The sequence below is a fragment of the Letharia columbiana genome (assembly GCF_014066305.1).
Source record: "Letharia columbiana isolate WasteWater2 chromosome Unknown Sc0000060_s1, whole genome shotgun sequence".
Taxonomy (NCBI): domain Eukaryota; kingdom Fungi; phylum Ascomycota; class Lecanoromycetes; order Lecanorales; family Parmeliaceae; genus Letharia; species Letharia columbiana.
This window is the reverse complement of record NW_023501104.1, coordinates 41,664-58,022: the sequence shown is the minus strand read 5'-3', so window position 1 is coordinate 58,022 and position 16,359 is coordinate 41,664. Positions and strand designations below refer to the sequence as shown.

Genomic DNA, 16,359 nt, shown 5'->3' with positions numbered 1-16,359 from the left:
TCGCGCGCGTAGTTGTGGTGATCGAGTTGAGGTAGTCATGCTGTAGCCCGCATGAGAACAAGTTCTCCGATACAGAGATCATACTAGAGGCATTGAACACGGTCTCGTACACATCCAAACCATTAGAAATGGATTGCTAATTGCATACATTGACACCAGCATCACCGGGAATGTTGAAAGATAGGAAGCAATGTCTGTGCGAAAAATTCCCTCATTGAACCCAGTCAGTAGAGATATTATTGGTTCCATAGGCTAAAGATATGTCGAATGCTGCTGGTATGCCCGCCGAAAGGCTGACCCACTTCAAATCCGAAGGTAGAAAGGTACGAGCTCACACGTGGCACGGTCTGCGGAACCCACCGAGCAGCGCCTCAAAGGCTCGGGACTGACCGACGACAAGTCGGATTGCACATAATCACGAGGGTTTCATTGGTCAATAAGGCTTGGCAGAGGGCAAGGATGCGGCCAAAATGTGTTATCCTAGAAACATGCCACTTTTGCAATACCGCCAATTTCGTCATATTCCGACCTCATACCACTGCTGAAAAAGCTAGGTACAGCTGCATCGTTTCATCTTTTCTACCTGCTTGGTTTTGTTGTTAGCCGTCGTCATGGCAAGCGAGAAAACCTTTATCCGTAGATCGAAGGTCCTTACACACTCTCTGGGGGGCCAAGCCGGTCTACTACGAGAATCGGGCCTCATTGACAACAAAATCGGCATGTCCAATGCTTGGAGCCAGGGTCTGGATAACAGGGTGCTCTGGCGTCGGAAAGAGACGGCGTTGCCTATGGAATTCATCAATCTCATCTATGATGAGCCTCTACAAGCAACGATATTTGGGTTGAAGGCCAAAGATGAACTCGCTAGGAGGGCTGAGATGTAAGCCGCCAATTCTTTTGCAGGACACTGTCCCTGTTAAACTGACCCCCTTCTTGTATTGGGCAGAGGATTTGTCAAGGATTCTAGAGATAGCCACCCCAATCAAGCTTGGCGCCCTCCAGCGTCTCAGGTCAGTGACACATTCCTAACGTTGTTGATTCAGACGCTTACTATGTGAAGATAAGCTCATTGAGTCTATCATCCTCTCGACTCCTTCTGCCAGTATAACCAGTCGCAGGTGGCTCTATCAGTGATTGATTGACTGGCCACAGCGTCACCATGCTTGGTGGAAACTGTTCAGCCTGTTGCGTGGATCTTGACAGTGTCGCTGGGGAGCATGCCGGCGTATTCGGAAAAGTGCACAGACTAGGAGGGGTCTTGACGCATAGCCCAGCTATATTGTACTGGGCGTCCACTGCGAATCCTTACTCTGGGGTGACGAGCTTTGCCATTGCAACATCCACCGGTGCCGTCATCCTGAACGAAAGCCAGGGGCGCTGGACCACTGAAATCGGCGAACGGTGTCTTGGCGCACCGGAAGTGATGGCTGTGGATTGGCTATCCCCGAACGTTGTAATAAAGGGTTGTAAAGACGGCGGAGTGCGGCTGTGGGACATCAGAAGTCACGGGGAAAGTCGGGAAAGTCGCATTCAGCATGCAAGCCAGATCAACCATGCGAGGAGAATCGATGAGATCACGATAGTGGTTGCAGGACTGGACAGTCAGGTAAGAATTTCTATCGCAGGTAGTTCTCGGATTTGCTGACCTCTCAAGCTATGTACTTAGGATCTGCGCTTTCCATCTGATCTCGCGACCTCTGGCCAAGTAACACGACCTTACAATCGGTTCCCCTCCTACGAAAACTCCGACCTTGGACATCTGGCAACCGGATTCGACGTTCATGGCGATCTCGTTGCTGCCGTTACAGACGACGCTCGCGTTATAATTTGGGACGTCAAGCGCGGTTTTGAGCTGAAGCAGGCGAGATGGAGAAGTACCAAACCGACAGGGGATTCCATCTGCGTACGATTTGTTAATGGAGGCAGCGATAGGAAGGTGCTACGATTGATGACCGCGGCTGGGTTGGCGGTTACTGAGTTCGCTTGGTGAGTCTAGAAGTACGTGCCCATGTCCCAGTGATTGGAGCATTGCTGCATTGGAGAAGGCGGCCCAAGATTAGCACAAGATTGATACGATAAGACACAAAGATTCGCGTCCATAGTAGATGTATCAAGATGAGGGAACGGTCTCCTCGCTGAGCGAACATTCTTTTATGCTTCATTACCAGCGTGCCCTTGAGATGAAAATTAGCCTCACGACTAAAGGAAAGCAGCAAAGGTGGAAGGTTGCATTTGTTGAATATTGTTCAAGTAGTCGTCTGTCCTTCCTCGTCCTCAGTCGTAGACTGTAGTGGCTTTAATGGATTCTACTTTTTGAGGCAGCCTCCGCTGACAGCAATGGTAGGTATGTTGTAGATCCAGGCATTGGGCGTTGTCATTGAATCTCTGGAGTCTTTGCGCATAGTCTCTGCTCTAAGCATCCATCTGATATAGTAGACAGAGCCTCATTTTTATGCGTAGGGTGAAAAGGCCATGATCAATAGCATGGCGTGGAGAGTCGGACCGATGCTTAAACATGGCGGTTGGTGGGTCATGCGAGCGGGGTAGACGTAACGTGGGATTTGCCCCAGCATATGACGTCGGCCTCGACGATGGAAGAAGCAAGTTCCCATACAAACAATAAATTCGAAGATGAATGTTCAACCACGAAATACTTTGCTGTTTGTTCAGAAATTGAATAGATGTTGGATCGTAGTGGAAAGGTGTAGAACGAAGAAATCCAAAAGTCATCTCCGCACTCGGCCCTATTTCTTGGCATCCCTGTCCGCTAGCAGACGCCCAAAGAACCATATTCTCTTCGCCGACATCCACTCTTCATCCACAACACTATCTATCCCAATCAGCTACATAGCAGGTATCCTTGGCCTTCACCGTATGCATCCTTTGCCCACACTTGTCTTTCGCTTTCTTTCCTTGGGATGCTGCAATCGAGTTGGTACGTCTCACACAGACTTCCTTCCAAACAATGCGGGGAAGCTATTCAGCGCGTCAATGCCACCACAATCCTTGAAATCAAGTCCCCAAAGCTGATTTGCTGACCACTGGAAACCAATTATAGAAAGCCCACCGTGCCACATTCCCAACATCCAGACCCACCTTCTCTCCGCCCAGTAATCGCCTACCGCTCGAGTATCGGAGCTGCGGGCCCTTCAACACCATGTCGACGGTACCTATGAATGGGTCCATTGAGGACAAAGTCCTAGCAAATGCAGAATCCACTGGACGAGACATCCGGGATCATATGCTTTTCGAGGTTTCTACCGAGGCCGCCAATCGAGTCGGAGGCATCTACTCCGTGATCAAATCAAAAGCCCCTGTCACCACTGCCGAATATGGCGATCGATACACTCTCATCGGCCCTCTCAATCGTGCTTCAGCTGCGGTCGAAGTCGAGCCCCTCACCCCTACGAATCCCGAACTCGCCGAGACCATAACAAACATGCAGGCTAGGGGCATTGGATTGGTCTACGGCAGATGGCTGATTGAGGGTGCACCACGCATCCTGCTTATCGATACAAAAACGGGCTACCGATGGCTTGATGAGTGGAAGGCAGATCTGTGGCATACGGCTGGTATACCTTCGCCTCCTGGAGATGACGAGACGAATGAAGCAGTGGTCTTCGGATACCTCGTAGCTTGGTTCCTTGGCGAGGTATGGCTCTTCGAGTAAGACCACTGTCGAATGCTGACTTGGTACCAGTTTGTATCTCATGAGCGCAAGCGAGCTATCATCGCCCATTTTCACGAATGGCTCGCGGGAGTGGCTCTTCCCTTGACGAAAAAACGGAGAATAGACGTGACCACCATCTTCACCACACACGCTACCCTTCTCGGAAGATATCTTTGCGCTGGGTCGGTCGACTTTTACAATAACCTCCAGTACTTTGATGTGGATGCAGAAGCTGGAAAGCGCGGTATATACCACAGATGTTGCATCGAACGAGCCGCAGCACACGCTACCGACGTTTTTACCACCGTCTCCCACATCACGGCTTACGAAAGCGAGCATCTGCTGAAGCGGAAGCCTGATGGAGTACTGCCCAATGGCTTGAACGTGAAGAAATTCTCCGCCATGCACGAGTTCCAGAATCTGCATCAACAATCAAAAGAGAAGATTCATGACTTCGTACGTGGACACTTCTATGGCCACAACGACTTCGAGCCGGACAATACGCTATATTTCTTCACGGCAGGGCGGTATGAATACAGAAACAAAGGGGTGGATATGTTCATCGAATCTCTGGCGCGACTGAACCATAGCTTGAAGAGCTCAGGGTCTAAAATGACCGTGGTTGCGTTCATCATCATGCCAGCAAAAACAACATCCTTGACAGTGGAGGCTTTGAAAGGCCAGGCAGTCATCAAGTCATTGCGAGATACCGTGGGAGTCATCGAGCGAGAAGTGGGAAAGAGGCTGTTTGATCGATCGCTCCAGTGGCACGAGGGAGAAGATGTGCCCGAGCACAAGGACCTGCTGACGAGCGCTGACCGGGTCATGCTTCGACGACGACTCTTCGCGATGAAGCGAAATACGCTGCCACCAGTCGTCACGCACAACATGGCCAACGACGCTGATGATCCAATCCTGAACCAGATACGCCGAGTGCAGCTGTTCAACCACCCGTCTGACCGCGTAAAGGTCATTTTCCACCCGGAATTCCTCAACTCTGCCAATCCTGTCCTACCCCTCGACTACGATGATTTCGTCCGCGGCACGCATATGGGGATTTTCCCATCCTACTATGAGCCATGGGGCTATACGCCAGCCGAATGTACCGTCATGGGTGTTCCGAGCATCACCACAAATCTCTCTGGCTTCGGATGTTACATGGAGGAGCTCATTGAGAACGCATCCGATTATGGAATCTACATTGTTGATCGCCGAATGAAGGGCATTGACGATTCCGTCAATCAGCTTGCGAGTTATATGTTTGACTTTGCTTCCAAGAGTAAGAGACAACGTATCAACCAGAGGAATCGGACAGAGCGCTTGAGCGATCTTCTGGACTGGAAGAGAATGGGTATGGAATATGTGAAGGCTCGGCAACTGGCTTTGAGGAGAGCATACCCAGCTTCATTTGACGACGACTATGACGAGGCAGGCATGTTCGATGCTACAGAGCCTAAGCTTAGCCGGCCGTTATCCGTCCCAGGATCACCAAGAAACCGGTCTGGCATGATGACGCCCGGTGACTTTGCATCGCTGCAAGAAGGCCGGGAAGGCTTGAGTACCGAGGATTACATCGCGTGGAAATTGCCGTAAGCCCAGTCTTTCTGTCTCATAGGTTCCATTTCCGAAGTCACCGCTAACGATATTCATAGTGAAGAGGAAGACCCAGATGACTATCCCTTCCCTCTGACCTTGCGATCGCCAAAGAAGTCCACACCGATGGGTTCGCCAAATCCAGGTGTCATGAATGGGGTGTCTTGAGCTTGTCACGCTTTGACTACAACTTGGGGCGCAAGCGAGCACCAAGCCTGCGACTCAATAGCACCTACTCTCATTTAGCTCTTCTCGCATCTTGTACAGCATGTTCTCTGACCTTGTTGCATTCCTGCCTGGTTTTGTTGTTAGTTGAAGCCTTGTAGGATAGGACGATATTGTCTGAATATACTGCTTATCCAATTCAGCTTCGCCTCTTTCTCTTCGCCTTTGTCAATCTACTATTTTTGAACTTTCAGGACCGAGTGTACAGTAACATCAAAGAACTGCAAAACGAGCTTGGGTACCAAATCACCGCCGTAAAACGGCCCCAAGCCAACCAAAACTAATCAAGAGTTCAAACAAGGCGCACTAGATGTGGTACAACGGTGTCCTTCCAGTACAATTCCCAACTGCCAACGGAACAAAGCGGGACTATCGAGGGTGACGATGAAGCGCATTTGGAGTTTATTCACTTTTTTGATATTGCCCAATTTCCTTTCACCGAAGCCATTGAACACAAAATCATCGATCCCCATGCTCATCGTGCAGACTGAACAATTCCCTATCGCCTCCGTTAGATGAACAGAGACACTTTGCGCTTTGCGAGGTCTTCCAAATCTCCATTTCCGAACCCCCATCCATCTTCCATCCATCTTGTATGTATGTATGTATGTATGTATGTATGTATGTATGTATGTATGTATGTATGTATGTATGTATGTATGTATGTATGTATGTATGTATGTATGTATGTATGTATGTATGTATGTATGTATGATACTAAGCAGTTTCCGCTAACTTCAACGGAGCTCATCGTTCCTCTTTATCGTCAGATTTCCGACCTCTTGACCTCGACACTTGCACGTACTGTTCTCTTCGTGCTGGGAGCTACAACGTGACAGGGATTATCACCATTCCTTTGTTTAGAACAACGACTCCCTATTGTGCTCATTGTGAGCCAACTCTCCAACTTGTCCTGCTTAAATACTGTTCTTCGTCGCTCCATTGCTCCTCCTCCCTCACACCTCGCAAGCCTCACTCATCATCCGACCTTTCAGACCACTCGAGTTCTCAAAAACAGTGATCAGCATCAACTTTGACCGGACAAGAGCCCGAGACATCTCAGAAATGTCTCACTACCCACCACCCCCAACGCCACACCTGCGTAGACGTGGCAACGACGCCTCAGGATACGGGCAAGCGCCACCGAATCTACACCAAGCATTCATGAGAACTGATCCTCGACAGGCATTTTCCGACCGTAGCAAATCTTCCTCCGACAGTCGAAGTAGCGGTAGACAGGCGAGTGAGCAAGCTACTGACGAACATGGCCGTCGTCCGCGACTTACGATTCAGCTGCCGACGCCCAAGAGTTCGCCAGAGTCGGAAATTTTGCAGAGCCCGAGGGACTTGGCGCGGCTAAGTCCTGTCGATGCGGAGACGGCTTTGGTGGATCGGTTTAGGAAACCCGTCTCCAAAGTGTCTCACCCTGCCTGTCTCACCCTGCCTGTCTCACCCCCGGACAACGTTGTACTACGCGGGATGCGGAAGAAGCTCACCCAAATGAAGAACAAGCCAATCATGCACACGGGCCCCTCGCTACCCGCGCACGAATCTCAGACGGAGATTCTCCGACCTTGGATTTGGCCGCAAGACAGCTGTTTCAGCAGGCGGTTCCGCCTGGCTTCAACACCAACACTGACTTTGGTGATTCTGGCCGGGGTTTGCAACCCTCAGCGGCCGCCGTAGCCATATCATCTCGCTGTAATCGAGTCACGCCAGCTCACCAGCGCCACACTGGATTCCCACAGGTGAAGACTATCCCAGTGTCCCCTCGAATCAAGGGATTGGGTCTCGATACCCCGCTGGAGCTAGGCGAGTTCCTACGAGCAGACGCGCTAATGGCGGCGCAGATGCTGTACAGGATGAAAGTATGGGTGCTCTCGCCGCGGTAGAGGACGTTGCGATGCGGGTAGAGGTAATTCTGCATGGATATGGAGACCGTCTCCGCGACTCCCGACATCATCCGGACATCTCCCAAGAAACAATTCCAGCAACCCCAGCCGTAAGTATTAAAGCTGACAACTCCGAAATCCATCTTCACCATGGACGGCAAGCTCAACGAAGCAGAGGCTGTCGCTCACAGACCCCTTCACATCATTCCGAGTCAAATGCAGACACGGCTTCGATTTCTTCTACAGAATCCCTGCCGTCCACCACCTCACCCGTCTTCTCCCCGCCTCCACGCGTATCCTGCGACGTCGTGGCGCGCAACCCGATCCCCGCCACCAGCCAGCGCTACTTCGGACCTGAGAACGTGGGCCGCGCGGATATCGACGACGGCGAAGAGGCTACTGTGGTAGATTTTGGCAGTACCGCAGGTGCAGATGCGCGTAGACGTAGACTCAGTTTGCAGATGCAGGAGTGGTGGGTGTGGAGCAAGGAGCTGGAAACACTTGAGAAGTGGTCCATCGATTTTGACGAGGTTCAGCATCGGGGAGACGAGAGATAGAAGGGGGAGGGGAGCGGAGACGGTGAGTGATGGGTTGGAAAGGATAAAATTGAAGCTGAGAATTTTGTGGTGGTACGTTCATTCGGGTCTTAGTTCCTCTTTTCTTTGCTTCAGGTTGCTTGTATTACTGATATCGCCGCTGTTGTTGTGTTTCTGTAAAGGGTGAGGAAGAAACAATGGGTGGGAGATGAGATGGGATGAGGTTTGAGCACGGCTGTAAGTTGCTACTGCTTATCCAATTGCATCCATGGACTGGCACATTCAACACGGACTCGGAAAGTAGTTAAACTTTATGGGTCAGAAAATGGCTGCTGCGCAGAAGCCTTCCACCGACTGGCCTGTGACGGACGTCTCGTTCGTCTTAGCACCACCATAGATCTTACAATAGGTTCCTGGTCGGAGGCGGTACTCTTTCCAAACCTAAAATTTAAGACGATTCTGGCATCAACCACACTTCCTTCGTAGGAAGTGCGTTGATGATTAGGTACGAAATATACATCCTCACAATCCGGTCACAAACCATTGGGATGCTGGCCAAACGAGGACGGATGATCAGTTCGGACAACATCCACAAAAAAAATCCCCCGGCTTAGAGTATCCCAAGACTTTTGAGACCCGCAAGTAACAGATGGTTGCTCGTGCAAGAATAATAGGATGCGAGCATTCGTTGATTGTGGTGTTAGAGTCTTTTGGGGACAAGGGTATGCATACTGCCCCGCTAAATTGCTAGAAAATACTGATTGTTCGCCTCAGGGGTGTTTGATTCTCGAGCTGTGACCGCAAAAGCGAGGAGCAGTTCGAAACCAGTATCATAACCTCCCTACCTAACTTGGCCACTCATAGCGTTGCTTGGAGATGTATATAGCTCGTTGCTTGACTTTGAGATTCGGGAGTCAATTCCTGCATTATTCGTCCATTGGTTGCAATTCCAGATTGTATGTTTTGGACGAGGTCAGCTGCAGATACATGTTGCTTACTGAAACTCGGATACCTGAACCGTATTTCCTTTGAGCTTCCAGTCTCTCATTTTTCCAGTCTTGCGATATCGACAAGAACGACGGAATGAATACTTAAGTCCAAATATTGCAAGCTCATATCAAACTTGGTGGGCAGTCTCAATAAGCCAAAGGGTCAGATGACTCTTCATACTCCCTGTGACCCTGATGGTATCAGTCTCCTGCGAGCCTTCGGGTCTCCTTTCCCCCGTCTCGGGCGTCCCCAACCCATGCCCGAGGGAGTGACTACCGTCGATACTTCACACCAACAATGATATCGCCCTCCGAAACATAACTTTATTCAAAAACAAATCGACGCAGGAAAAATGAAGGCTTGGTGCCTTTGAGAGTATGCTAAGTACTCAGGTTACCTCAGCTTCATTTTGAGAGAACTGTTTTTCTTCTTCAAGCCTCGGGACACTAAAAGATATAGTTCTGAGTCTTTGCTCGAATACTAGCGAGGTTTCTTATGTATAGATAAATCACATGCTCTGCATGGTTCAGCTTCAGCACCCGTAGCACCACATCACAGCGATACGTTAACATCTCTTTCTGATACATTGACATCTGACACCCCCCTCTGACACATTAACACCCTTCCATCAGGCAAGCTTTTGACGGGAGCTAACCCAATCGGGTAAAGCTCTCACTCAGTCTGTGGTGTTTGCTCGTCACCTTGTAAACTTGTTTTCTCTCCTCCGACTCAGTACTTTCAACCAAGTTCACAGAATAACTCCAATTCAAAAGTGTAACCCAGTGAATTGAACTGGTCCTCATACACGTCACTTTCCTCAGGCTACCTAGCGCCATAGAATAGCAGCTGATAGCGCTCGCTGCTTGGTTCAAGCGATCCAAGCGATTACACAAGAGAAACACACATCTAAAATGGACCAGCAGAAACCGAGCTTTCTTCCGCCCAAGACAGCATCAATTCCGCCTAATAACCCAGAATCATACCTGACGAGAGTCGTTTCCTACACCTCATGGCCACACACCTCCCCTAATGCCTCAGCGATGGCCAAAGCTGGATTTCATCAACAGCAACACTCTCAACGCCGAGACCTAACTACATGCTCCACTTGTGGCCTTAAACTCTCAGAGTGGGAATGCAGTGATGATCCTCTTGATGAACATGTACGACGCTCACCTGCATGCCCTTTTCTACAAACTCTTCGAGTTGTGAAACCCGCCTTAACACCGGCGCAAACAACACCGATCCCGAGCTCAGCACCTCCCAAAGTCAGTCTGGCATCAGGTGCTCTGATCCGGGCGTCCGCTACATCAACAGCAGCTGCTGAGACCTCAATATCGACCCGCGCAACTATGCCCCGGCTAGCATATCCGCCTCCGCCAGCATTTCACCCGCCACACCACCACATGTTGAATTCAAACTCTGATAGAAAGGCCGAAAATGCGCTCGCACAGGCTGATTCACCGGGCGAGTCAAAGGGGGAAGCCGTGCTGGACGTGGAGGGTTGGGTGGAGCTTGGGTTTGACGGGGAAGAGAAGGACGACTGGGTCAAAGTCTGAATGATCTAGGCGTTTGCACTGATGGTCGATGATAGCGACACCTTCAATATCGACACAGTGAACTTTAGATGAAAATCCGAGGCGTTTCTCAGGCTTGACTTGCGCTTAGTGTAATGAGAGTCGTCCCACCTTCGTATCTTCTATGTTCTACTACTATCTATGCAGTCCTTTAATCTTTGACTGGGTCGCCACCACCGTGAGCGCGCAATTCAGTTTCATACTTGCCGCGAGCGCCGCCGGCAGAGACGTCTAGCACTTACACTGCAAGCTCTTTTTCTTTTCAGCACCTACTGGGTCTTCAAGTCTAACCAGCTGCAACATTCGCGGTCAATAGTAGTGATCATCGCTATACTGAATCAAGGCCCGTCTAATGCATCCCCTGTCAAAGCCAATCACTCTCACTCACCACGATGACCTCAGCCCTCTTCCAGCGCATCATCCCCTTCTCACTCCTTTCCCTCATTTCCAGACAGCCCTTCAACACGCCAAGGCGGAGCCTACCCACCACAGCGACCAGCAACATTACAACGAAAAGCTCCTTCACACTCACCACACCACCACATCCGGTACGCTGTCTATACAGTCTTTGGCGGAGACGGGCGGGATAGCTGCGGATATCACGCGCACCCATTCGCAGCCAGCAATCGATTTTTTCAAACGGGATACCAGTAGAGTTGAGAGGTTTTTTTCTAAGATCTCTGGTGTGGAGCGCGGAGATCAAGTGGACTGTTTAAATCCACCTGGAGCCCGCCGCGGCAACAGACTGCACCTACATGATCAATCAAATCGTCCCTCACACCTCAAATCGGACCAGCGAAACCACATTTGGCACCACAGACGCCGCGGACATCGACCTCGCAGAAGCGGAAAATCGGAAACAGCAGCATGGGCAGTGCGAAGTATTGCCTCAGAACGATGACTATAGGCAAAAAGATACTTTGCGTCTGCTTGATAGATATAGCGCAGACGGCTCGGAGACTCACTCACAATATTTGATTCATTCAGACACGAGATTAGCGCGGCTGCTGCGATTCTTATGACTGAGCGGAGAAACTTCTACGTGCATGTTGGGGGTTCCTTAGCCTTGGGATCTGGAGTGGATAGGATAGCACGGTTGGATAGCGACGAAGGAGTTCGGGTAATAGACTGTGTTGTAGCCATTCAGATAGTGAGACCAAGGGAATAATGCAACCCGTTGAGTTGTCCAATGCTGCTGCATGTGAGATGGACTCTCGAGAGTCGAGCGAGAGCATGTCGTAGGTTTTGTTACATGGAGGCTTCGTCCATGTTCATCATCGAAACCGGTGGGGCTTAGTGGTGTTTGTGGCTTCGAGAGCCTAACCTGTGGGTGAGAATGCTACATTCGGATTCTTTGCAGTGTGCGCACATGATGGCGATGCGGAAAGGCTTGGGATGTTTTGGTGCTAGAAGCTTTCGCATGAACATAGGACAGACAGACAGACAGACACGCTCAGCCAGCGCATAGTCCATTCGCTTAGAAGTTTTTATAATAGCATTAAAGAAAAGCACCCGTAGACTCCGGCGACAGTAATACAAGAACAGAGCAACAAGCCCGCGCAAGAACCGAGCAACCAATCCTACCAGCGTCTCACCAGGATCTCAAATGAATGCGTGTTCGAAAACGTAGACCGGTTGCGTCGTGTTCGCAGGCGCGATCTTGGTCTGTCCGGACGTGAAAGCTGCATCCTGGCACGACTCATCAATGGCCGGGATGGCTTCTCGCGCGAGGCGACGAAAGATCTCGGAATAGTGACGCCAGGAGCCGGTTAGTTTCGTTGCAGTCGATTCCTTCATGAAGAAGATTCGCCTATGCGGCGTCGAGTTTTCGGCCAGAGCCTCCACCCCTTTCTGCTCGAGATCTCTTCACCCTCCCGATGTGGTAGTTCCTGGGGCTCGACTAGCATTTCGGGTACGGCCGTCGAGGTATTTGCGCTTTCAGATTGTAGCTGTGCGCTCTTGTATTGCAGCCACTTGAGAGCTTCTTTCTGTGTTTCTAGCCAATCGTCTGGCATTCTTCCTTGCCCGACCTCTAGTGCCTTGATCATGAGCGGTATCCCTTCCTCTGGCTGACCAATTGTTCCATATTGGACACCGATATAAGCCATTGTATGGAGGGTATAAGGATGGTCATCGCCGAGAAGGATAAACTGCTCCTTTAGGTTATTCTGAAACATCTCCAAAGCGGCCTCATGTCGTCCTGACCTGTCATACGTAATTGCCAGAAGAAGTTCTAACTGTAGCATTGTCGTAATGTCTTCGTTGGCCATCTCAGCTCTCTTTGCAATCGCATTCTCTAACAAATCCACAGCTTCCCTATATCGGCCCAATTCACTATACACCATTGCAACATCACACAAAGCTAATAGAGTGTGGACATCTCTCCCCTCTAGCGACTTCTCGCAGATTGCCAATTTCTTCTCAGCAAGCTCTAGAGCTTCCTGCTTCCGACCCAACTCTGTATATGCCCAAGCGAGTTCACGCATGATACCCAAGGTCAAATCTGTTGCTGGGCCGAGTATCCGAATGCTTACATCTAGCGTACTCTGGAGTAGGTCCGAAGCTTTCTGGTACTCACGCAAATAAAGGAAAATCTGCGAGAGTCGAAGAGACAGTAGGCATGTAGAGTAGCATTCATCACCGAGGAATTTTCTGCTGTATTCGAGAGCTCGCTCTGAAAGCGTCAAGGTATCTTTCCCTGGGCAAAATTCGTATACAGAGATGATCAAGGAAAGTATTTGTACCCTATCCAAGAGGACGTCATCCTCTACGAAGAGATCATCAACTTGCCCAATGTCTATACAATGGCGCAAATGAACACTTAATTGCATTTGCGCGAGAGGGGAGGAAACGTCTGCTGCCAGTGCCAGTGTCGATACGGTGATATTCCACCATCTGAAATGCACTTCTTCATTTAGGGAGTCCCGAATCCATGAGTGCACTAGAGGATGTAGCGATATACGATTGTTTGGTCCGCTGACATATATGAGCGAATAGCTCGACAGAAGTCGCATGGACTCATTGAATCGTATGGAGTCCCATTCCAAGAGCCGACGATCTCGAACCATACCAGGCAAGTTGGAAGCCCACCACGTATACCCCTCGGTACGGCCAAACTCGTTCCATGCGGATCTAAACATGTCTTCCGTAATGTCATCAAAATGGCAAAAGCCAAAAAGAGTCAGAAATTCGAGGGCATTGGCCGCAGTGCTATCCGTTGCATTGTTCGACAGCTCTTTTATGGAGTCCACTGATATCTCCCACGTTGTATAGACGGTATACTCATAATCTGAGTCCGCCTGTACTGGGCGACTGCTCAGTAGCTTCTTGCGACGGCGCGCATAGTTGTCAAGATAATCCTCTAGAGAGCAAATTCTTTGTCGAATAGAAGCCCCAGCATGGCTCACAGCGAGGGCTAGGTATCCTAGTGTTTGGACGATGGGTAGGGCAATGCTTCGCAGATCCTCGTTCTCGCTGAGAAGATCGCCCGATCTCAACAGGAGAGTAATAGCCTCATCGCTTTCCATTTCACGCAGCTCTCTTGATCCAACGGTAGCATGACATCTGCAATCAGGATTTCGACTTGTGACGATGATGGTACCCCTATTACCTACGGGGAAGAATTGGGAGATGTTTAGTGATGGATCATCAGCATTGTCCAGTATCAACAGCCAAGGTTCCAGCGAATTGGTTAGGCATCTTCTGAAGTCTTCCATCCCTTCCCCTACTTTGCATACTCGGGCCATTTTCGAAAATGCTTGTCGAGCTATGTCGACACTGCTGGTATCGATGAAGAAGACCCCCCAAAACCTGAATATAGATCAGCAGAGCTACGACAAGAGATGACATTTGCAGAGCAGTGCCCTAACACTGTTATACCTCTCTCTATAATCGTTCGCAAACTTCAAGGCCATTTGAGTTTTGCCGGACCCTCCGAGGCCGTATAGAACGAATCTCTGTTGCATATTTTGTGCAGGAGGATCCTCCAACGGAAGACAGCCTTCGCGAAGCTCGCCACATACATCACTACCGCCGGTAAAATAGGGGCTAACATCAAAAGGGAGCTCGAAATGCTTGTTGCGGAGCTTTGGGGTGGAACCTATTCATAGAGTCACCATTTACACCAATCTACTACTCCCAGAATAGAACACAGGTACAGTGAATGATGAGAGTATTTCAGCTGACCGACAGGATACATGAACGGAGGGTTGACAGACAACTAGAGCGGAAGAGGTGACAATACAATGGACCTCTGAGCGATAGATTCGTCGATAACTTGCTCACATACAATCAGAAGCGGGCAAAGATTTGTCCTTTCCTTTCAACATCCGATTCACCCTCTTCACCAGCTTCTTGTAAGTCTCATCATTTCGCGTGTCGAATTTACACATGTCCCGATGGTTTGCATCCACTGGTTGAGTGTCTTCATGACTTAATTCCAGAAGCGCGGATTGCTTCTCAACAATCTGGTAGAGCAGTCAGTCAGAAGTCGGAGGAATCAAGACCTCTCGTACTTACGAGGCGCGAGAAAATACCCATTGGTCTAGTTTCATAAAAAGTTATGATCTCCATATTGGGGGCTTCGAACTTGAACTCTGAAGTGAGTTTCATCAATGTCTCGCTATTGCTCTGTAGAGCATCAATCAATCTTGATTTGGGTTTGTGCATAACCCCTGTGGCGACATTGGCCAGTATCCTCCCGTAATTGGCCTTGTCGCTCCCTCGGTGTGGTGTGCCAAAGAACACAATTCCAAGGGTGTGGTCCTTTATTGCTTGGTATTGTGGTTCCCTATGTGCCCAAACAAGAGCCTGTTTGACAATGATACCCCCTAATGAATGCGCAATGAAGATGATAGGCCGTTTGGATACCTACATCATCGAGAGGAATAGCATCAGCGATGCACCATGCAATATGCGAGGATCGAAGTTGCGTTTGCAGCTGATAAGGGTAATAGTGTCTTACATCGTCTGTTTCGCGCTCATCGATCAAGCTACCTAGTAGGCTTTTGGCGTGATCCCACACATTAACAGTAGTGTTACCAAACGCTACGTCTGCGTTGTAGCCATAACTCAGGATTCTTGCCCCTTTGACATCAAGCGGTAGAGAGTCCTGAAGCCAGAAATGGTTGTTTTTAGGGTGCTTCCAGGTGTTCGTAGCGTCACCATTAAGTCCGTGGACCGCGATGATACTGGATAAAGAAGGGGCTATCAGCCCGGAGACAGGCATCTTCTGTGAGTGAGATGCTTACTCGACGACAAAAGAATCAGGCTGTGCGCTGCCGGGTTTCGGATACAAGATCTCCAGACCCATGTTTTCGCGGCGCAGATCAAGCGATTCTACCCTCTCAAAAGCTAGCGACTATGCGCGTGGAAATTTCGAACTTTCATAGACTTATACGATAATGTAGCGGTATGTGAAGGAGAAGGAAGGGAACTTGACGTTCGAAGCCCAGATCGGGACTGACGTCAAGCTGGCAAGGCTGCGTGATACGGCCGCAACATGGCTTATCACCCTGCGTCTCTGGCATTCAACTGGATGACGCCGGCACCAATCAAGACAAAGTATTGAGCAAATGACTAATCAGGTGAGTATTCACAACGCAGACCTCCCATGACACTGAAGCAGCGGCATGGCACGTTACGTTAGCACGAGGAGGTTCAGGACCAACGGTACGTAAGCTAGGTACACCCAACAGACCAGAACAAGGTGTAGTATCAGCCAGGTCTTGTACTTTCATTAGATGGATTGACAAGCTAGGACCTAGAACAGTCGCAAGTGGCCCTTGCGGAGCTTAGCATTGACGTACGTAACGAATCAAATCGATTGAACTTAATGGACTTCGTGTCATTGTTGGAGGTGGATGAAGTAGGTAGTCTCG

The 16,359-nt window shown here is 49.8% G+C and overlaps 7 protein-coding genes across 7 annotated transcripts; 6 read left to right on the top strand and 1 right to left on the bottom strand.

The window, feature by feature from the left end:
- Positions 1 to 611: 611 nt before the first annotated feature.
- HO173_011280 (uncharacterized protein) lies at positions 612 to 1,134 on the top strand (the record flags this gene model as incomplete). The annotated part of the gene is made up of 3 exons (XM_037313161.1): positions 612 to 880; positions 947 to 1,010; positions 1,066 to 1,134. 3 exons carry the CDS (start codon positions 612 to 614, stop codon positions 1,132 to 1,134), a joined length of 402 nt encoding a protein of 133 aa, XP_037159956.1.
- Positions 1,135 to 1,159: 25 nt separating this feature from the next.
- Positions 1,160 to 1,990, top strand: HO173_011279 (uncharacterized protein; the record flags this gene model as incomplete). Its single annotated transcript, XM_037313160.1, has 2 exons — positions 1,160 to 1,606; positions 1,667 to 1,990. 2 exons carry the CDS (start codon positions 1,160 to 1,162, stop codon positions 1,988 to 1,990), a joined length of 771 nt encoding a protein of 256 aa, XP_037159955.1.
- A 1,167-nt stretch (positions 1,991 to 3,157) lies between these two features.
- HO173_011278 (uncharacterized protein) lies at positions 3,158 to 5,431 on the top strand (the record flags this gene model as incomplete). The annotated part of the gene is made up of 3 exons (XM_037313159.1): positions 3,158 to 3,652; positions 3,701 to 5,259; positions 5,323 to 5,431. 3 exons carry the CDS (start codon positions 3,158 to 3,160, stop codon positions 5,429 to 5,431), a joined length of 2,163 nt encoding a protein of 720 aa, XP_037159954.1.
- A 1,122-nt stretch (positions 5,432 to 6,553) lies between these two features.
- On the top strand, positions 6,554 to 7,937 carry HO173_011277 (uncharacterized protein; the record flags this gene model as incomplete). Its single annotated transcript, XM_037313158.1, has 2 exons — positions 6,554 to 7,147; positions 7,350 to 7,937. The coding sequence occupies 2 exons, from the start codon at positions 6,554 to 6,556 to the stop codon at positions 7,935 to 7,937; spliced, it is 1,182 nt and encodes a 393-aa protein (XP_037159953.1).
- A 1,880-nt stretch (positions 7,938 to 9,817) lies between these two features.
- HO173_011276 (uncharacterized protein) lies at positions 9,818 to 10,462 on the top strand (the record flags this gene model as incomplete). Its single annotated transcript, XM_037313157.1, has 1 exon — positions 9,818 to 10,462. One exon carries the CDS (start codon positions 9,818 to 9,820, stop codon positions 10,460 to 10,462), a length of 645 nt encoding a protein of 214 aa, XP_037159952.1.
- A 370-nt stretch (positions 10,463 to 10,832) lies between these two features.
- Positions 10,833 to 11,381, top strand: HO173_011275 (uncharacterized protein; the record flags this gene model as incomplete). The annotated part of the gene is made up of 1 exon (XM_037313156.1): positions 10,833 to 11,381. One exon carries the CDS (start codon positions 10,833 to 10,835, stop codon positions 11,379 to 11,381), a length of 549 nt encoding a protein of 182 aa, XP_037159951.1.
- Positions 11,382 to 12,273: 892 nt separating this feature from the next.
- HO173_011274 (uncharacterized protein) lies at positions 12,274 to 15,791 on the bottom strand (the record flags this gene model as incomplete). Its single annotated transcript, XM_037313155.1, has 6 exons — positions 12,274 to 14,290; positions 14,360 to 14,579; positions 14,769 to 14,946; positions 14,999 to 15,349; positions 15,444 to 15,669; positions 15,730 to 15,791. The coding sequence occupies 6 exons, from the start codon at positions 15,789 to 15,791 to the stop codon at positions 12,274 to 12,276; spliced, it is 3,054 nt and encodes a 1,017-aa protein (XP_037159950.1).
- Positions 15,792 to 16,359: the final 568 nt, after the last annotated feature.